Here is a 21,496-nt window from a genome sequence, read left to right on the forward strand (position 1 = left end):
AACAAAATAAACAGGTTTGCAGGGTGGGACTGCTGCAGTGGTGCTAAATGGTGTAGGTCAGGATTGGAATGGAGTGGGTGGCTTAGACCTCATTGCTGCTCCCTCTTGGGATGGTTGTACTGAGCTTGGCCAGAGATTTCCAGCATCTTCAATGGCAGGAATTGTTTGCAACGGGGGTCTCCTGCACAAAGGGCAAACGTAAGTTTTCTGTCCCAGGAGACTGAGCTGCTTCACCATCTCCAATTTTGAGCCATTGTTGTAGGGTGGCACAGCTCAATGGCAATCTGTCACCCTACAAATGCATCCTCTGCTCTTACAGGGGGTGTGGAAGAGTGTCAGTGCCTCAGCATGCCTGAAAATGCCTCTCCCATAGAGCTGCTCTGCAAAAGGAATCCTACACCTGGCCCAGCTATTAATGAAGATATTGATCTGCATCTCCTGGAAGAAGCCCAGCTTTTGTGTTTAGGGATGCATCTTGTGTTGGGAGGCGTTGGTCAAACTGGTGGGACTGCAATGAATGGCTGTGGTGAGATGAGAGATGCAGGCAGTGACAGAAGATGACAAGAATTAAAGCTCTAAGCCTGTCTAAATGGTGATTAGAGAGCCGAGATGATGCAGCGCAGTACAAAATGGCTGCATGGGGAGAAACTGCAGAAACGAACTGGGAATTCATTAGTGTGGCTCAAGGGCTGTGATGCGGAGAGATGAGATGAAACGAAAGCAGAGGAAAACAAGATGTCAGGAGAAGCCTTCTGCCAACGAGACTGGTTTGGCTGCAGACAATCTTCCCCGGAGAAACGGAGGAAGTTCTGTGTTCTTTCAGATAATGAACAGTGGACTGGACAAATCACCGCTAAATGTGCTGTGGGGAGCAGTCCCTTATCAGCTGCGAGCTGGACCGAATGTCGGCTCGCTCTCCTTCCATTTGCTTATCTCTGTGTGAAGCATATTGCACGCGTAATTTCTGCTTTAGGGGTTCGTTTTTGTTTGACTGTTAAACCTTACACACAGCTTGGCTGAGCGTGGCTGCTACCTGGGAAGAGCAGGAACGTGCTGCGTTACGACGAAGCTGCTACCTGCGCTCCCTCATCTGTATTCCGGGTAAGTCAGGTTTTAACGGCTGCTGCACAAACTCAGCAGAAAGACCTGCTGGCATCAAACCCGCTGCCATTTACCGGTCCCACAGTGCCCGTGCAGTGCCACGAATCAGAGCAGCGTTAGGGGAGGGCGCAGCGCAACCTCTTAGGGCAGTGAAATGAGAGAAATAGGTGCGAGTGGATTTGATGTGCTCGAGAGGGATGCTGGAGCCTCTCTGACCCCTGCGATGCTGCCGGTGGGTGCTGTGGGGTCTGCGCTGCACAAAGCTGCTGCAGCTGTGCTCTTGGTTGTCATTGCACTGAGCCTTTCGCTTTCCATCCCCGACAAACGCGTGCTGCCTGCTCTCAAGCAGCATTTGAAGGCTGGAGGAGGCGGCTGCTGCGCTGCAGGAGGGCCGGTGTTCTCCCAGGTGCCAGCTGTGATTTGCAGCGTTTCACCGAGGATCGCCCCACCGCCTCCTCTCGGCTTTGTCTCAGCCAGCTGCTCGCTGCACGGGGACACCGAGCCCAGCTGCTGCCTCCTGCAGCCACCCCTCTGTGTTCCCACGTCGGCATCACAATGACAGCCCCGCAGGCTCCAAAGAGAACAGTCTTAAAAAAAAAAAAAAAAAAAACACTAGAATTGAGCACAGAAATTACCAGCGTAGCAAACTGTACCGCTCAGCACATGGGCTGCTGTCACTCCTACAGCCTTTGTAGGGCTGTGCCTGTTTCCAGAGCTCCACCGTGCTTTTTCCACATCTGCGTTTCACTTCCTTGGAAGCAGAGCCTGCAGGCTCCGCTGCTGCGCCCGTTTACCCGATGACCTGATTTGTTTTATTTCTGCTGTGTTTTGTCTAAAGCCACGCTATCTAAAATGAATTTATAACAGCGAGAGCTGGCGTGGAGAGCTGCTGGGTTTCGTGCTGCCAAGTTCGGGGTTATGAAGGCTGATTCCTGAGGGCTGCGGGGTCCCCCTGGTGCTGCCCCCGGCCCCATTTCTCTGGGCTCAGACCTCGCCGAGGCACTGCCGCACTGAGGGCATTTTGCACTCAGCAGCCCAGGATAGGATGGGCACTGTTTGATGCCTGCTGTGGCTGTTACACCAGGAAATTGAACTCATTCTGCTGGAATTTTTTTCACCCTCCCTCTCAAAGCAGCAGCTGTTTGGGGGTTGGCTGTGCCAGTTCAACCACGGCCGCGCTGCTGCCTCTGCTTTCCTTTGGCTTTTCTTCTGCCTGACTCAGGATCGTTAAGCATTAACCTTAAAATAGCCACTCTTTTTGCAGCTGATATCATTAATCTCGTGTGTGTGCGTTCCTCCCCCATGCTTTGAGCTCTCCCCGCTGCTGCCCTGTTCCTGGGGCACAAGGAAGCTTTCAGCAAAGCCCAAAGGGAACAGAGTGCTCTGTCCCAGCCCTGCGCAGCTCTGCCCACCCGCAGCTCCCGCTGTGTTGGTTTTGGGGCTGCATTCTGCCGCCTCCCAGCAACTGCCACCGGTGCTGTTATTTAAGCAATGGCAAGGTTCAAGCTAATAATTAGAGAAAGTGGATGGCTTGCACAGCTTCCGATTACTTCTCTCCTCGGTGAGATGTGAGCTCTCTATTCAGTTCTCTCAGTGGTGGAGGCAGGGGAGAGTTTTAAATAGAATTCAATCCCTTTCGCATCACTTTTGCGGCTGCAGAGCTCGTGTTGAAATGCCTGATCTGTGCGGGGCAGGTTGGGACTGTGGGTTGTTCTGTGGTTGCTCCGGGCCGTGCCACGCTCTGCACACACTCAGCACAGCCCTGCTGCAACACGGTCACAGCTCGGTGCACACAGCCGAAAGGAGAGCATTGCAAAGATGGGCGTTTTGCTGGAAGGAAGGGGATGCGCGGGGCCTTTTGCCGCAGCTCTGGCCACCGAGCTAACGACGCTGTGGCCTGCGTGTGGGTGGCAGGAGGGTCTTTGTCCCAGAAAGCCACCCGGGCGCTGCGCTGCCTGCAGCCCTGCAGACGGGTTTTGCCGTATCCAAGCACAGATCTGTGATTCGTTCCTCCTGGCTGTTGCTACAGGAGCCCAGCGTGCCCGGGCAGCTCCTGCGGGGCCTGCGTTGCAACACGGGCGGGAAGGGAGCCGCGTTTATCGCGTGCATCGGCGCGGCTCACGGCAGTGCGTGCACGCACGGGGAGCTGCGGCGGGGGCATCCGGCCCTGCTGCTTTTGAGGTGGGGAAAACGGCTCGGCTTTTTGTGCCACGGCCCCGCCGGGAGGGATGGGGCTCGGGCTGCATCGCGCCTTGCGCGATGAATGAAGGCAGGCTCGTAACGGGGATCCCGGCGTGAGAGCGGACAGCCGGCACCGGGGGGGCCCTTCTGCATCCGGGTGCGTCCCCCCGAGGTCACTCCCACCCCGCACCCTCCTCTGCGCTCACACCGCCGCCTCTCTCCCTCCGCATCCTCCGGCCCCGGGCGAGCATCCCCCCTCCCACCGCCGCCCTACAAGAGCCCGCTCCCTCCCCTCTCCCTCCCATTGAACTCCGGCGGCGTCGGGCCGAGCGTTACGGGCCCCCCCTCCCCGCACCCCAACCCGCGGAGGGCGGGGAGGGAGCGCGGAGGGAGCGCGGAGAGGGGCGGGAGCGGCCGCGCGGAGGCGCAGAGCGGCCCCGCAGCTCCGCAGCCCCGAAGCCCGGCAACAAAGAGCGCAGCGCTCCGCTCCTCCCCGGGATGTAGGGCCCTCCGTGCCCCGCTCCCGGCCCCGCAGCGCTCCATGCCCCCGCGCTGAGCCCGTTCCGCATCGCCATGGGGAAATCCAACAGCAAGTTGAAGCCTGAAGTTGTGGAGGAGCTGACCAGGAAAACGTACTGTGAGTGCATAGCGGGGCCCGACCGCGGTGTGAAGGGGAAGGGGGGGAGGGCAGCGCGGCTCTGGATGTGGGGTCGGAGGGGTGGATGGGGGGGGGAGCGGCGGTTGCGCCCCGCGGATGCTCGCGGGGTTGCGGGTACCGCGGCGGGGCCGGCCCCTCCCGCAGCGCGCAGGCTCAGCCCCGGCTTTGTTGCGAGAATTCCTCGCCTAGCCGGGAAGGAGGAGGGAGAAAACATGGAGAGGGGCAGGCAGGGCAGCGCGGGGCTCTCCCGCAAACGCTGCGCTCCGCGGCCTATTGCTCAGCATCCGGGACCGCATCCCGCTCCCCGCCGGCCGCCGTGTTGCCCCGAACCCCCCGGCCCCGCTCCGCGGCCCCGCACGCTCCGACCCCCCCCGGGCGGCGCTGCCCCCGCGGCTCCCGAACTTCGGTGCGTTTCTCGGCGGTTCCTTTGTCGTTTCGCTCCGAGCTCCGCGCTACGGGTGTCAGCTTTAACGTCCTGCTCCCCGAGCCGGCGCCTTTCCCCTCGGATCCCCCCCGTCACCTCACTCTCGCGGCCGATGCCCGAGCCATCCGCTTTGAGCAAAACCGCCTTTATTTTGTTCCCTTTTGAGGGATGTACCGACCAAACAAAGGCTCCGGTGCTCCGAATTCCTCTCCCCGCTCACCCCCCTTTAGCTTTAAGCGGAAAACCGGCTCCGTGCCCCGCCAGACCTGCGAGCGTTCCCGCTGTCATTGCTGCAGTCCCACGGCAGCGCTTACCCAAAAAGGCAATAGATGAGGATGCAGCGAGTTCTCCCATACGGAGAGGAGGCATCGCTGGTGCATTGCACACCCCCGCGCGGGGCTGCTCCTGTCAGTGTGCAGAGAGAGGGGGGCAGGGTGGGGGCACGGCTCTGGTCTGAGAGCAGCGGTGCTGCATTGGGCATTTTGCACCGCTCCGTGCTCGTGTCCGTGCAGGGAAGGTGCTGCCCCGTGGGGCACACGGGCTGCAGGTCCTGCTGGCACCCGTTGTAGTGAATGCACGTCCCCTCTGGTGGATGAGGCCGGCACAGGGTTGTGGCCTCGTGGCTCCATTCCCAACTTTCTGCACCTCCTGGGTATCTTCCCCTTCCCACACACCTCCCCAGAAGCCACCTGTCCTCATAGAATAGCTTGGGTTGAAAAGAACCATAATGATCACCTGGTTTCAACCCCCCTGCTGTGTGCAGGTTCGCCAACCACCAGACCAGGCTGCCCAGAAATAACCTGTGTAGCCTCCTCCGAGGTGCACTGCACGTGTCCCCAAGCAGGACAGCACATGGCTGAGCTTCACACAACATCCCAACACCCCCCAGCAGTGCATGGTGCACATCAGCTGCAGCCATCCCTAATGCCAGGCTCAGTTTGTTGAGCTCATTCTGCTGCTCATGTCTGGACAGAATTACTTTTGCCCAGTGCTTCTTCACCTGGACAGGTGTAGGCAGGGAGCTGATGGTGGGGAAATGCTTTTGTCCCAGGGATGTGGCTATGATGTTGAGAGCTGTGGCTGCAGTACGGTCAGGATTTATCCCCTAATGGGATTTCTTTCTGTTGCATCATTTTCTGTTTGCCCGAGCTGTGCTGACCCATCTCCAGGTGCCCATATCCCAGTGCTATGGGGGGAACCAGAGAGGGCTCAGCCCTCCTGGCAGCCCAAGTCCCATCCATGGGAGGAGCCAGCGTCAAATAATAATGAATAATAAATTATGTAATTCTTTGTGCTTCCACGAAGTCTTTCATCCAAAAGATCTTGAAGTGCTTTATCGTCATGGCGGTGGCTCTCAGTGCTGCATTGAGTGTCCCAGGAGGTGTTGGTGGGGCTCCAGGAGCCACATATCCTGGCAAGGATCATAGAATCGTGGAATCATAGAATGGACTGGGTTGAAAAGAACCACAATGATCATCTGATTTCAACCCTTCTGCTATGTGCAGGGTCACCAACCACCAGACCAGGCTGTCCAGAGCCACATCCAGCCTGGCCTTGAATGCCTCCAGGGATGGGGCATCCAGGGATGTGGGTGTGTGGTTGGTCTGCTCGCAGCATGGGAGTTAGGAGTGGGATTTGGGAATGCAGGGAATTGAATTTTGTGGATGAGGTCAAAAGGTTCTGCTGTGAAGGTCTTGGGATGCAGGGAAAATCATGTCCAAGTCTTGAATGCAAGTGGATGAGAGATGATGGCCTTAGGTTGTGGCAGTGAAGGTTCAGGTTGGGTTTTGGGAAACATTTCTTCTCTGAAAGAGCAGTGCTGCACTGGCACAGCTGCCCAGGGAGTGTTGGGGTCACTGTCCTGTTCCAGACCCATGGAGATGTGACGCTGAGGGATGGTGGGATGGGTTGGGGTTGGACTGAGTGATCTTGGAGGTCTTCCCCAACCTTAATGTTTCTCTGATGCAAAGCACTTGCGTGCAATTGTGGATGCTGCCATGGGGCTGCAGCACTTGTGTCCCAGGGACCCTCACCCCAACCGTATTCACTCACTGCTCTCTCTTTAGTGGACTTTCGACTCACTCCTGCATTGTCACTTTCTGCTCTTCTACAACGAGCCACAAAATTGGCTCTGCTGCGTGCCAGTAATGCCTTGAATTAATGGGCATTAGACTCAGAGCAACCTACAAACAGATCGATTTGGAGTTACGAGGTGTGCAGCGGCTGGCTGAATTCTGCGGGAAAAGAGTGAAAATCCTCCAATTTTCAGGCATAGCTCCTCACTGCCCTGGCTCTGCCCTGCCAAGTGTTGGGGTGTCAGCCCCACCCCCAGCTCCGAGTCCATGGGGGGGCCGTGGCTGGTGGCACCTCGGGCCCCTCTGCAGTGGCGCTGGGAGCATCACATTTCACAGATCCCCCGACACATTAATGGATTTGCTTAACCACTGCGCTGACCTTTGCTGCTGCTGTTATAATTAAGGCTGTGAAACAAGAGGCTGCGACAGCATCAAAGGAAGCGGCTGCTCCGGGGAGGGATGCTTTGTGCTCCTTCTGTTCTCAGGGCGATGCTCGTGTGCTCATGTTGTGCCTCCCTGCCTTCCTCAGAGCCAGGGTTACAGCCCGTATCCCACACAGCCCCCCAGGCAGCCCCCCATGGCTCCTCAGTGCGTGGTGCTCTGGGCTCCCTGTGCTGGGGATGGAGCTGACGGGAGCACCATCCATTCACCCCATACACGAGGACCATCCTCAGCCCTTCCTCTGCTGCTTTTGCCCCGAACCCAATTTCCAAAGCTTTACATCAGCCCCTTAAATATTTCATAGGGTCTAAAAAGGATTTTAACTGCGTGTTGGTTTTCCCATCCTCGCTGTGGCCCTGCTCAGCCTGCAGCCAGCAGAGCCCGATGGCAGCTGCTGTGAGCAGTGCCAGGCACACACAGTTCCCTCTGCACTTCCCACCTCAGCAGTAGCAAATGGTGCTGATGACAGTGCTGTGCCCCCAGTGTCCCCTGGCATCCCAGTGCCTGCAGTGTGCATCCAGGGGGAGAGGAGCAGCCCGGCCCCAGAGCTGCCGGAGCTTGAGATGGGGATGTCTCTGGGTGGCCTTTGGCTGTGGGATGTGGTGGTGCACGTTCTGATGTGTGTCAACTCTTTGGCTCTGGATGCTGTGGGATGGGAGCCCACTGGGACTGGATGCTGCTGGGGTGAGTGGGGTGGAAATAGGGGTACACGGGATTTGGATTGGCAGAAGCCCCTCTTTCTGGGACAGCCATGGATGTGTCCATGGGGGTAGCTCTCCATGGGGACCCGCAGCCGCTTTCCCTGCACCACAGTGGAGAGAGTTTCCAGAGCAGCCTGATCACTGGGCCGAGCCCGAGCCCAGGGGGCAGCAAGACAGCGAGCTCTGCAATGTGTAACCAGGCCATTGGTTACATATTTAATCCAGAATTGTAATGAACACGAGCCATCAGGGCCAAGCAACCCACATTTCAAAGCGCTGACGTGGGGCAGATGGAAGGACTGCCGTCACTCTGCGAAGTCCCCAGGCACGAGCCTACAGGCCCTGGTGATGACCCCATAGCCCCATCTGTAGGGCCGGGGGCTGCACTTGGGCTGGGGGAGCTCTGCTGTGACCTTCCTGCTTCCATGCGTAGCAGGAAATGCAGATCCGAGCACGGGGAGAGATCCCTGCTGGTGCCACTGCCCGCTCCGTCACCGATGCGCACGAACACCGCGATGATGTTGGGAGTGGAGTTCATAACAGATCTATCCTCAGACAATTCTTAACGACGTGTTTCACCACGGTGAGGGGTGGAGTGCTGGGCACAAATTGCAGGGTGTGCTGCAGCTCCGTACTGCGGTGCGCATCGGAGCCCAGTCCGTTCATGCATGAGCAGCCCGCAGAGATCCGCATCAGCACCCGATGGGTTCACGCATGAGAGCCCAATTAGCGCACACGGCAGTGCGCAATTAATGCACGTCCGAGCGCCTGGTCTCGTTCTGCCCATTGGGCTCATTTGTGGTTACTGCTGCCCCTGGTTCCCATTTGTTTCCACATGATCACCTGAGCCACTCACCTGAGCGCCCGATTGGTGTGTGCACAAGAGTGCGATCTGCTAATTACACTCATTTACTCCTCGGGGCTCAATAAGGCCATGCATGAGCGCCCAATAAATGCACGAGCACCAATAGCGGCATGCAGGAGCACCCATGGAGTCGGCGTGGCCTCACCAGCATGCTTTGTGCATGAGTGCCCCCCACCCCACGTGCAGTCCGTCCCCCAGCTGGCTTTTGCACAAGTGCCCATCCGGCACAGTTATTGCCAGTGTGAGAGCCCCAGCACGTGTGTGGAGCTGCCACTTTGCTCACACGTGCACGTGTGCTGCATGCCTGCTCAGCGTGCAGTCTGGGTGCTGCGCTGAGCATCCAGCGGAGGTGAAGGCAGCTTGTTGGTCATCTGGAAGCTGAGTGCCGCCTGTGGCTGGAAATAATTAACTCTGCTTTCCTGCTCTGGCAGCAAGTGAGCCCACTGGGCTCGGGGAGCAGCTGTAAGGCAGAGAAAGGGTCTGTAAGGTGTTGGGGTCTGGATCGCTGCACCTTCCCTTGCATCCCTGCAGTGCTCCATCCCCATTCCTGCCATGGTCCCACCGCATGGCTATGGTGCGTCCCCTCGCAGCCCTGCAATCACCACTTAATGGCTGGAGCAATGATTAACCAGAGCTGTTCTTGCTGCAGCAGCAGCTGGGTGGTGGGAAGGGAGGGGGCACACGGAGGGTGGGTGGTGACAGCGCTGTCAGCCCCTGCGTGTGCCATGAGGAGGAGCGGGCAGAGGGGAGGGGGGTTCTGCTGGGAGGGAGGCAGGGCTGTGGTGGTTCTGAGATGGGATGGAGCCGTCAATGGGAGCTGAGATGGGCTGGAGCCATTGGGTATGGAGGTGGGATGGGATGATGGACGTGGAGATGGGATGGAGTCATGAGTACCACGAAAGGGCAGCAGCGCTGAAGCTGCCATGCAGCACTGTGCCTCCAGGAGTGCGGCTGCAGCGCTGGGGCAGTACCTCTCCCAGCATTACGGTTCATCACAAATACCAGCAGTGAGCCTTTGCTTGGTGCCTTTCATCCCGCAGGATCCTGGGGCACGCCGCATCCATTAAGACTCCGCTTCATGCACTATTTTTCGGTGCTCCATGGGGAGCACCACCCCGGGGCTGTGCTCTGGGTGCTGCAGAGCGGGTTGCTGCTCCACCGGGCTGCGCTGCGGGTAATCCCTCGTCCTTGAGCGCCCGGGGTCAAGCCTGCAAATTGATTTGCATCAGCTCAGCATCGCGCCGAGATCGATGCCGGCGGGAGGGAATGAATGCAGCAGTCGGCATGCAAACACTGCGTGTGCTGGGCTGTGTGCAGGGAGCTGCTCAGCACCCCGACGTGCTGAGGATGGAGTGCCCAGACTGGGAGCACACCGTGTCCCCACGTCGCACAGCCATAGATCCCACAGCAGGGATGGTGGTCGCATTCTCCATCGGTGCCATGCAGAGCGTCGCACCCAGAGGGGTGCCCGGCTCTGTGGCTGCAGGTGTGAAGCTCAGAGTGAGGGGGTCCCGCCCTGCAGGATGCCGAAGGCTCCTGGTTGGTGCCTGCAGGCAATGCCCCGGGCTGGTGGTGCCCTGTGTGTGCCAGGGAGCCGACTCCGTGCGTGTCGTTAGCAGCGTTTCTCCTGTACTAAAAAAAGCACAGATTTAATTGTTTCCTGCTGGAGTTGAAAGGCAGCTCCCGGCACCGAAATAGCACAGAGGGGGAAGCACAGCTGAGAGCTGCACCAGGTCCTCCTCCTCCTCCCCCTGCTGCCTGCAACAGCACCTGGCAGGCCGGTACCTGCGATCCCCTCCATGACCCCCAAAGTGTCCTCATAATCCATCTCGTGGCACAGCCACAGCCTCCCGTGCCCCCAACCCGCTGCTGAGCATCCCCACGCCCTTCTCCTTGTGCTGCCCACACAGCCCCCAGCCGACCCACTGCTGTGACACTGCAGCCCCCCCTCCTCTCTCCAGACCCCCTGCAGCCCCCCAGCCGCTCTGTGCCTTTTGCCAGGCGCGCTGCAAATCTCTCTGATGGAAACCCGCTTCCTTTTCTTTGCCTTCCGAGGTAATCGGCATCTCTCGGTGTGCTGGGCTCTCTATTTTTATCAGCTGTTTGCACATTGACACATCCCCGCTCCGCCTCGTTATCCCGGCGCGTTTCAGCCCTCTTGCTTTTCTATTATTACTATTTGGATGCACGAGGCGAGGGAAATGACAATCGGGGTGCTGGCAGCAGGTTCCCTGCTCACGTGCTCCCACGGGGGTTATGATGGGATGCTCCATGCCCACGCTGTGCCACAGCCATGCCCACATCTCACTCCATCCCACGTGCTCAGCACGGTTTGGGCAGTGGCAGGACAACGGCCCCTTTGCCCACGGTGTCCCAGCAGGCACGGGGAGAGCCCAGGAAGGTGCTTGCAGGCCTGGAACTCATTTCTGGGGTGAGCAGAGCATCATCAGCATTGCAAAAGCACTCAATTCCTATTTTTATTTATTTTGACCTCTTTTTTTTCTTTTTTTCTTTTTCTTTTTTCTTTTCTTTTCTTGCAGTTACAGAGAAGGAGGTGCAGCAGTGGTGAGTAGCAGCGTGGCGGTGAGATGCTGGGGGTGCTGGGGGACCCCTCCTGCTCAGAGCTCAGCGCAGGGGCAGGCAGACCTTGGGGTGCATGCAGTTCATAGGGGAGGACAGCAGCACACAGGGATTTGTCTCCTCACACCGCATGCACACCGCTCCCTCTGTTTGTGGCTCTGTGCACTGGTGGCTCTCTGCCTTTCCTCCTGCTTAGTCCCCATGGGGATGCTGGGCTCTCTGGTGTGTATCCCAATGCAGCCCTGAGGGGGGACAGAGTCTCATGGGCAGGGACACCAGGGGCATGGAGGCAGGGCCGCCTCGCGGCAGCGTGCCCTCAGCCCATCCCCTCCAGCTGCCAAACGTGCCACCCTAAAAAAGCCACCGTTTCCCTTTCATCTCCCTATCAATCCAGTCAAGGTTTTCCTTCTTTATCGCTTTCTCTCATCCTTCTCCCCCCTCCTGATGAGTCATAGCTGCAGCAGCACGAAGATGTCACCGGCACTTCACTTTCCCACCTCCCCACCCCCTTCCCCTCCTCCCCCAGCCCTCGGCCCGCTGACAGATCTGGGTGAGGGGTTGTGTAATGCTGCTGCACACAGTGGGGTCCCAGCCAGGTCCACGCGCTGTCCTCAGACTCGCGGAGCTGCCTGAGCCCTTCCCTGCATCCTGTCAGCATTGGAGGTGTTGCACCTCCTTGTGGCAATGCTTGTGGTTCTGTCTTTGGCCACGCTGTCCCAGGAGGGGTAGAAGTCCTGTTACACCCCCTGTTCCTACAAGGAGTTTTTCAGATGTGCTCATGCACAAAAGCCCCTGCGCTGCCTCAGCTTACCTGGCTGCAGAGCTGACATCCCAGGGCACTGTGATTACTTTTGGCTACGGCTTGGCTGCAGCACATGAGCGTGGAACATTAGGCTGTGCTGGCTGGGAGCTGCTGTGCTGTGCTCTCATTCCTGTCCCCATCAAAATCCTCATCCCCATCTCTGTTCCCATCTCACCCTCATCTCCATTCTCAACCTTATCCTCATCCTCACCCCCGATACCATCCCCATCCCCTTTCCCATCCTTTTGCCCATCTCTATCCCATCCCCATCCTCATTCCCATTTCCATCCCACTCCCATCTCTGTCCCCATCCTCATCCCCATCCTCAACCTCACTGTCATCACCATTCCCATCCCCTTCCCCATCCTCGTGCCCATCTCCATCCCACCCCTGTCCCCATTCCCCTGGCCGATGCTCAACATGGATGTGGCCATGGCATGGTTCCCCATTCTGGGCAGTACTGGGGTTGGCCACCACTTGGTGTCACTGGTGCCACTTGGTGCCCACTGGGTCCTGGGTCCTAATATTGATGGAACCCTAACCATAATGCTCCCTCCCCAGGTACAAGGGCTTTATCAAGGACTGCCCCAGTGGGCAGCTCGATGCTGCCGGCTTCCAGAAGATCTACAAGCAGTTCTTCCCCTTTGGTGACCCAACCAAATTCGCCACCTTCGTGTTCAATGTCTTTGATGAGAACAAGGCAAGTCAGCACGCTGCAGGCAGGGTGCATGGCCGTGGGGCTGCGGTGAGGCACGGTGGGTGCAGTGATGCCCCTTGTGTCCCATTCACTCCCTGGTTGCTCTCACTCCTCTGTTCCCCCCCAGGACGGGAGAATTGAGTTCTCAGAGTTCATCCAGGCGCTGTCTGTCACCTCCCGAGGGACGCTGGATGAGAAGCTGAGGTGTAAGTGTTGCCCGTGGGCACCCTGCTTTGGGGTGGCTGTGTGGGATGCGTGGGGCACAGTGACCATCTGGTTGTGGCCATGGGAACGGAGCCCCAACATCTCCACGTGGCTCTTGGCAGGGGCGTTTAAGCTGTACGATTTGGACAACGACGGCTACATCACGAGGAACGAGATGCTGGACATTGTGGATGCCATCTACCAGATGGTGGTAAGCTCTGGGGGTGGGACAGAACGCAAGTCCCCACCTGGGGACACCGTCCCCATGTCCACCCGTGACTGTGTGCCATCCTACTGCCATAGGGAAACACTGTGGAGCTTCCCGAGGAGGAAAACACACCAGAGAAGAGGGTGGATCGGATTTTTGCCATGATGGACAAGGTGAGGGCGGCGCAGTCATGTGGGGGTTGTTTTCCTGGGGGTTGGGGGGCAGTTCTGGGTCCTCAATGCATCTCTGCTCCTTCCCCTCCACCACCCATCGGGGATCTCGGTTCCACACTACAGCCCCAGGGATGCCCCAGGCGCTCAGTGCCCTGCTGTTGTGTGCGTGGGGGGCTGTGTGGGGCGTTGGGTCTGTGTCTCAACACCACTGCCACGTTTTGCAGAACGCAGATGGGAAGCTGACGCTGCAGGAATTTCAGGAGGGCTCCAAGGCCGACCCCTCCATCGTGCAAGCCCTCTCCCTCTACGATGGGCTCGTATAGTCCCAGGGCCGAGCGGCGGTGAGTCCTGTGTGGAGGGGTGTGGTGTGTCCATCCCGCTCACCCAGAGCTATCCCCACTTTGGTTTTCCCTCTGTGCTGAGCATCAGAGCATGGGCAGTCCCCCAGGGGAGCGGGGATGGGATGTTTCCCCCCATCCCCATGGGTTTCTCCCGGTGCATCCCCATCCCGCAGCACATCCCCAGGCTCTGCAGTGCCATAAAACAATAAAAGCTGCCAGGTGGCAGCAGGGCCTGCGGCACCGTGCTGCAGGAATTGCAGACAGGCACGGAGGCAGCTAGCGATACGGGGCATGGGGATGCTCCAGGGTGACACGATGTGAAATGTTCCCTTTATGTTCTAGCTCATTATCACGCACCCCGCAGCTGGCAGCACGGGGGGGCTGTGGCCCACCCTCATGCGAGTCCTCACATGGATTTCCTTTCCCCCTTCCTCTCCCACAGCTTATGGGGAAGACGCTCTCCGTGCCATCCGACCACGCAGCGATGCTTGCCTGCCCCTCTCCGGCCCTCCTCCATGTCCCACGAGCCAAGGATGCAGCGCAGCGCAGCGCCAGCTCACGCCCCTCTCTGCACTCCGAATCAACGCTGGTGCCATTTACCAACTTCTGCTTTTTTCCAACAAAAAAACAAAAAACACCCAAAAAAGACCACGGTCTGAGCGGCAGCAAACACCCAAAACTTGGGGGCTGAGGGAATGGCACCGAAGGCAGAGCCCCCCCTGGCCCTGAGCCCCTCTGCTCCTCATTCCTACAGTCTGGGGTCGAACTGCGGATGCGCCTCTCCGGGATGCAGCTGGGGATGGAGCCCACAGGGGCTATAGGGATATATATATTATTATTATTATTATTATTTTATTATTATTATTATTATTATTTTGGTGAGGCAGTATTGTGCTTTTTTTTTTTTTTTTTTTTTTTTTTTGGTCCATTCGGTGGAAAGAAGTGAGGCTTTTTTTTTTACACGTCTGCCAACGACGGATACCTTTATTTATTTGTTGTAACCATTGCTGCCGTTTTGTCTCCCATGTGTGTGTCCCACACCTCGCTGATGGCATCTGTCACGTTTACATCCCCACACACAGCTGCGGGGCACCAGGAGCCTGCAATAACCAAGCCAAAAGATCCCCTCCACCCGCTGTTTGCCGCGCACTGGAAGGGGCTCTGTACTTCTTTTACTTCTTTCCCTCTCCCCGTAGCCCCGTTCCTGCATTTTTCTCTCTCTCTTTCCCCTCTCCTACCCAACCAGGGTTGCTCAGCCCCATCCCTCCTCTCTGTTCCCATTCCTTTCCCCAGCCTCTCTCCCCATCGGGCAAGACGAGGAGGCAGCCGGTGCTGGAGCACTCTCCTTTGTGTCTTTTCTTACTGCATGAAAAGTATTAATGGAGCCGAGCGTTGGGTTTTGCTTTCAAGCCAATTCCCTTGTTGGTGTTTTTGGGCAAGGTGGGAAGGTGCATTTCCTCCATTGGCAGAGCAGGGGCAGCCATGCAGGGCAGGGGTTGGGGCCGCCCCATTGCTTCCCATTGAGCACGTGGGAAGTTGTGCTGGAAACCAAGAGTGGAGCCAGTGTGCACCCACACTCCTCCCTGCAGGAAGGAGAAGGGCTGGAAGAGGGCACCCACCTGCATGGGACACCTCACAGCACCAGATGCCATCCCTGCTGGTTCCATCCACTGCTGAAGAAGGAGAGATGTGGGAGCGGTGTGCAACGTGCTCCTGTCCTGCTGCATTTTGCTCCTGGCCCAGCAGTATCCCCACCCCCTTCGTCCATCCCAGGCACCGCTGATGATGGCAGCATTGGTGCTCATCACACAGCTCTCAGCCACAGAGATGTCCCCAGGAGGTGACAGCTGGACACAGAGGATGTTCTGAGGGGTGCTCCCACCACTCACAAGACAGCAGCAGTGTCCCTGTGGGGCTGAATCTTACATTCACATGTCACGATGGCCTGGAGCTGTGGGGCTGTGGATGCTTTCTCTGCCCTGCTGACATTTGGGATCCTGCACCTTTGGGAAGCCAGCACTTCCTGATGCTTTCACACGCCCTTATTGAGACATTTCTCCCCGTCCCCAAAGAGACGTCATGTCTGCTGCCACCAGGAGCCCACCGGGACGGTTCTGCCCCAGTGTCTCAGTGCTGGGTGTCCCAGAAGGCATCACTCTCTCCTCCCCAAAACCTCCTTTCTCAATGCTCTGTGGCCAAAACATGTCTCTTTGCAGTGACTCAAACTCCACCACCTCCCATCTGCTGGATGGGTGCCCTGGTGCCAGGCATTGCTCTGATGGCACCGCTGGAGCTGCACTGGACACGATGGATGCCCCACTAGAAGTAACACCAGACAGATACAGATGTTTGCTTTGGCACTTTGCCCTGGAAGGCTTTGGGTTTCTTTTTTCCTTGTTGTGCATTTCTTCCCATGGGGCTCCTGCCTTGGGCGCACCGAGGGGCCTCATATCCTCCGTCAGCATCGCTGAGACCCACAACTCCTGGTGCCAATGGAAGTATGGCTTGAAGCTTCTCACGCTTGGGAATGTCAGCCTTCACCTCCTTGTGCCTCAGTTTCCCCATCGGTGACCGCAGTGTTCTCCCACCATTTGTCTGTCCGTGTTGCCTGGTTATAAGCAGTGTCTGTATTTCCTTTCCATTCTCTGTTCACGTGCTGTTGCTGCCCTGCAGCTGCCGTCCCCTGGGTCCATCGGTTCCTTTTGGGGTCAGGGTTCCCCCAGGGGAGGCAGTGCTGCAGGAACCCCGGGCTGAGGAGCAGCAGAGCTGTATTCATGGAGGTGAAGCTGTCTGTGCTCCTGTGCCGGTGTCTCAGCTTGCATGCCCCGCTGCCTTGTCTTGAGATGAATCCAAGAGCAAACCAAGCAAACCGACCCGTTTAAGAACGGAACAAACAAACAAATAGAAACAAACCCAGGAACTTTGTGGCGGTGGAAATAAAAGCTTCATGATGGTACTGAAGTGGTCTGTGGTGCGCCGTCAGCTTTGGGGATGTCACCGTCCAGTGCTGTGTGCCCTGGGCAGGGGCTGTAAGGGACAGCAGATGGGGACGTGGGAATACCCTGCTGCTGGCTTCTGGGGCTGGGAGCAGTGCTCAGATAACGTGTAGGTTTGTACAGATGTAATGGATTTACAGCTGTGCCAGGAGAGGATGAGGATGGGCACAGGTTCCAAACGATGGGGTTGGATGTGGGCACCCAGAGGTGCTGCTGGATGGGAGGAAGGGGTTAAGCCCAGTTTCACACAGGTGCTGCAGGGACTGGAAACACTTGGGAGTGGGGAGGAAGAGAAGCTGTGGGTAGAACTGGTCCCCTGGCTGGGTGCCATGGGTCACAGCCTCACGTGGAGCCATCCTCACCTTGGACCCTCCCCATCCTGCTCGTCCCTGTGATCCCTTCCCAGGGAGGCACTGTATGCTTGGCCCACCGTCCTGGCTGGGGCAGATGGTTTTTGGGTTCTGCTGTTTTTGTTTTTCAGAGGTTTCTGGGTGTTAGGGTTTTGGTTTTTTTTTTCTTCCAAAAACTGATATCCCTCATGGGAAGGAGTTACCATTTTCCTGCCAGCTGTAATTATGAGAACAGCATCCTATAATGGAAACATTTAGGTCACCTTCACAGCAAACAGTGCTACCTAAAAAGGCTGTGTCTGGCCAACCTGGCTGACCGTGCCCCTGGCATGGGATGCTCAGCCAGCTCTGCTCTATGCCATGTGCAGGAATGGTTGGGAAGTCCACGCTATTGGCTCCACATGGAGCCAGCACAGTATCTGGTGGAGCTGCAGGAGGTGTGAGCAGCAGGCAGCATCAACTACAGGAGCACAGCAAGCACTGCAGGGCAGCTGAAGCTGCCTCTGAGTCTGAGCAAGCCACCGTCTCATGGACACAAGGCCCAGCTGGAGCCAGAAGTTCGCAGCCCTGGTTGTTTTGGAAGGGATGCTGCCAGCTTACATCCTCCTCGTGCCCTGCTCACTGGGGTGGGATCTCCCAGGTGCAGCCCTCTGATGCCAGGATCTGTACCTGCATTGTCTCCAGCCAGGCAGGGTGTAGCAGAAATGCTAAGTCAGGGCTTGAAGCAGTGATTGAGCACCTGGTGGGAAGGCAGGGCCAACCCAGTGCAGCTCAGGTGTATGCAATGCACTGAGTGACCATAAGGGCTGAAGCCAGGATCCACCCCTGCCCAGACCTCATTTAAGGGTTGGCAGTAGAGGCAAGGGGATCTTATTGGAGATCTCTGCATACCTGAGGGCTTCTGATGGTAAGCAGCTTCTTTCCTTTATTTCTGTGCCTACGGCTGTTGAATTTGAGCAAATCTTCCCTTGCTGTAGTCTGGGACCTTGCAGCTCTGCTGTCATTGCTGCACTTTCCATCATGTTACATAGGGCTGGCATACTACAGCTTGGTCCTGCAGATCCTGGGTACAGAGGAGACAGAGATCTGGGGGGAGAACAGTGCAGGTTACACACTCACCAATCTTCCTAGAGTGTGTTGCATTTTGCATCCCTATTTCCAACCTGAGCAGGGATGCTCAGGCACCAGTTTTGCTTGCACGTGTCACACTTTGCACTTCCAAACTGAGTTGGCCCCTGGGTGGGTTAGGTAATGACAGAGCAAGGAGGGACCGTTCCAAAACCATTCCCAGAGCACCCCAGAGCTGTGCAGAGACCTGCAAGAAGCTGAGCTCTTCTGGGCGCTGCTTGCAGCGTTTCCCTGCTGCTGTGTTGCCCCTGCATCTTGAAGCCACTGCCTGCCGTGGTGGTGGTGATGGTCAGCAGCAGTGCAGTGCTGTCCTGTGGGGCTGCTGGGTGCCTCCGCTGGTGGTCGCCTGGCAGAAGGATGATGTGGGCATCAGAAGAGGAGAGCAGGAGCCTGAGGTCTGCAGATGGGCTGGGTGGCTGAGCAGCCTGGTACTACTTTGTGTGTGGCTGCACCAAAGCAGCTGCAAGAGTGGAGGTGCTCCAGGCTCTGTGCTGTGTGCAACGGCCCCTGCAGCTGTGAGATTCTCTAGGAAGGGGCAACTGTGCAGGCAGAGCTGTCCCTGTGCCCTAGCACAGCTGCTTTATTCTCTCCTCTCTTTTCTTTCTGCTCATCCCTGTAGGGCCTGGGTTCAGTGTGCTCCCCAGTGGGTAGCTGCACCTTCTCTGGGTCTCCATGGAGGATGCTGGCTGTGCATGGCCCTTACTGCCACAGGGAGGACCAGGCTGATCATACAAGGTGAGGCTGCAGTTCTTGCTCCCTGTACACACCTCCTATCTCAGCCTGCTCCTTCCTGACACGGAGCAGCAATGTGACTGTCAGGGTGCCATACAAGCACTCAGTTCTCTCCCGACTGTCACTGAGAGCAGCCCCTGAGTTGTACGTTTTGGGAGCACTCATGGCAAAGCCAAGCATCCCCAAGGTGCCTTTGCCATCACACGGTGGCTTTGTGATAATGGTGTTTTGACATCAGTGCTGATGTGGGGCTTTACTGCTGTGTGGCAGAGAATGAGGTGGGCATAGTAGTGAAGGTGGTCACCCTGGTCCTGCAGGGTGAGTCTTTTGCATGCTCCTTTTTGAGGAAAAATAGCATTTGGGGCCTCTGCCTGCTCTTTCCCATTTGGCTGAAGGACTCCTAACAGCTGCCCCATAGATGGTGCCCAGGGACAGGTGGCACTGCCTGGATCCCTGGGATGTTGGCACCTACAACCTGTGCCATGTGCAGTGCTCGTAGTGTGAGGTGGGTGTCTGCTAGGAAGGATGTTGCCTTTCCTCATTTGCTTTAAATCCTTTAGTTTGTACCCACTTTTCCTCCCTCCCATCTCCCTTGGCTGAGCCCAGCAGAACCCTCCCAAAGCAGATGCTGCATGCAACCCCCCAGGCCCCCGCATCCCTTCATCTCTCCCAGGGCTTCCTGCATTTGCTGCCAATGATTCAATTCCTCTCTCCCAGGGGCTCTGTGAAATGCACAGGCGCTGCCTCTCTGGGAGCACTGCGCCGGGCTGAGCGGAAGCGCCGGGTGCCCTCAGCACAGTGCTGGCATTTGGCTGCTGGCACTCTGCTGCCAGGCACAGCAGGGAAACAAACAAAAACTTGGGACTGGGGCCAGGAATGCGTGTGTTGATGCAGAGCAGGGGCTTTGGGTGGTGGCGGATGCCAGTTTTGGTTTCACGCTTGCAGCATCCCCTGCTGATACACAGCAGCGTGCTGTGCAGGCCCAATCCGTCATCCTGCTCAAGCAGCAGTGAGTGAGACCACGTTGCAGGTGCCTGACCTGTGTGCCCTCCCTGCCAGACCATGGCTTTGTGTTGGGAGCGTGGGTGCCCAGAGCCTGACTCCCATCTCCTCCTGTTCTACCCTCAGGACTTCAGTGAGTGCCATGTGCAGGCAGGAGCAGGATGGCTCACTGGGCACTCTGTGCAGAGCTTCCTGCAGGATGGGCTCCTTGCCTGCATCCGTTGCAAACTCACCACCGAGTATGTGCCCTCTCCTGGCACACAACCACTGTGGGTGCAGCGAATCCAGGCTGGGGAGGTCTGGGCTTCCTTTGATCCAGTGTTGGAGGAGCTCTGCTTCCAGCTCGGTGCCTGGTTAAGCACAGATAATGATGGAAACAAAGGTGCTGGGATCCTGTAGTGATTCCAGGGAGCAGTAAGGGCAGAGGGTGCCCTTTTCCATGGTGCCGTGTCCCTTCTCAGCCACACCTGCTTGCTTCCAGGAGTGCAGTGGGAGCTATGGCACAAGGGAGGGGCACTCCGGTTCTTCCTGCTTGGCTTCACCCCTCTTGCCTGCAGACTGCAATGAGTGCCAGGCACTGAGGTGGTGCCAGCATGACTGCATAAGCAGTGTGGGCAGGTACTGCTGCATGTGCCCTCCAGCTACCTGCCATGCTCAGTGGTGTCTCTGTCCTTGGGGGTATGGGGAACTTTGCATCCCCACCTCACTGCAGGATGTGGATGCCCCAATTTGCTCTGCCCCCAGATGTGGGTGAGTGTTTGCAGGGCATCGTCATCACTTCCATCTCATTCTTTCCCTCCTGATGAGGCTGCAGGGGCTGAAGCTGGCACCAGCTCCATGGGATTGTGCCACCTCCCATCTCTTCTCTTGTTGCAGTGGGGATGTGTTTGGGGAGAGCTGTGCTTGCACCGCTCTATTCCCAGCTGGGAATCCATCCCCCCCTCAGTGTGTGTGACTCACTGCACCTATCCTTGTGCCTTCACTTGGGGTCAGTTCCTGACTCAGCAGGATTGAGGGTGACAAATCCTGCTGGGGTACACAGTGTCCCACCAGCCTCTTGCAAACACTGGGTTTGTTGCAACACTCCAAGCAGCTCAGGGCAGCCTTGGCTGTGATCAGCCCGCAGACAGTGGGTCTGGGGGGTTGGGGGAGCAGGAGTCCACTGGGCTGGGGAGCAAGTAGGGAAGGCAAAGGGTCCCCCAGCATTGTGTGTCTCAAAATCCATTATGTTCCTGTGCAGTTATTCGTTTATGGTTTGGATCCAAGTAAAAGTTTCCTTGTGAAGAAAGCAGCTCCTCCAGCCATCTTTCCTCCCTGGCCTTGGGCTGCCCGAGGGGCAGTGCCTGCATGTGGCAGTGGTGCAGGGCAATGTCCAGCCCTGGCCCTGTGCTGGGTTCCTCGGTCGGTGGAGCTGAGACCAGACCTTTGCACACATGGTGCAGGCAGAGGCTGTTGCACAAAAGTCATTTCTGTCCCACCCCACTGCACTGGCTGGAGGGACCCCAACCCATTTGTCCCCATGTTTGGTGATGGCACAGTGCTGGGGTGAGGTTGCTGCTGCCAAAGCCCATTGCTTGTGCTGTGCTCTCAGTGAGGTGCCCCTAAAGGAGCACTCCCTATGGGTGATTGGTTTCCCATGCTGGAAGGCCTGCTGCTGATCTGAGTGCGTGCACAAGGGGAGCATGGTGTTACCCCATGCACAACTCTGCTCCCCCCCCCCATGCACCAGCCTCCCCCAAAGCTGCAGTTCTCCATTTCCAGGACTTTCAAAGAAATTCTTCCTTCTCCTACAGAGCTGGGCTGGGCAGGAAGTCAGGCAGCTATGGGGCAGCTGCCC

General features: G+C 57.6%; 1 protein-coding gene and 1 long non-coding RNA gene across 2 annotated transcripts; one reads left to right on the plus strand and one right to left on the minus strand.

Annotated features, from left to right (window-relative positions):
* The first annotated feature begins 3,164 nt into the window (after positions 1-3,164).
* Positions 3,165-16,407, plus strand: NCS1 (neuronal calcium sensor 1). The gene is made up of 8 exons (XM_085239645.1): positions 3,165-3,919; positions 10,987-11,011; positions 12,390-12,528; positions 12,653-12,731; positions 12,852-12,940; positions 13,033-13,110; positions 13,335-13,451; positions 13,894-16,407. Exons 1-7 carry the CDS (start codon positions 3,856-3,858, stop codon positions 13,431-13,433), a joined length of 573 nt encoding a protein of 190 aa, XP_085095771.1. The 5' UTR covers positions 3,165-3,855; the 3' UTR covers positions 13,434-13,451; positions 13,894-16,407.
* LOC146543122 (uncharacterized) lies at positions 14,398-20,516 on the minus strand. Its single transcript, XR_014887333.1, has 2 exons — positions 17,689-20,516; positions 14,398-16,478 (listed from the first exon to the last, which is right to left on the minus strand). It is a non-coding gene; the product is annotated as an uncharacterized LOC146543122 (long non-coding RNA).
* Between the last annotated feature and the right edge of the window lie 980 nt (positions 20,517-21,496).

The sequence above is a fragment of the Meleagris gallopavo genome, chromosome 19 (genome assembly GCF_905368555.1).
Source record: "Meleagris gallopavo chromosome 19, MGAL_WU_HG_1.1, whole genome shotgun sequence".
Taxonomy (NCBI): domain Eukaryota; kingdom Metazoa; phylum Chordata; class Aves; order Galliformes; family Phasianidae; genus Meleagris; species Meleagris gallopavo.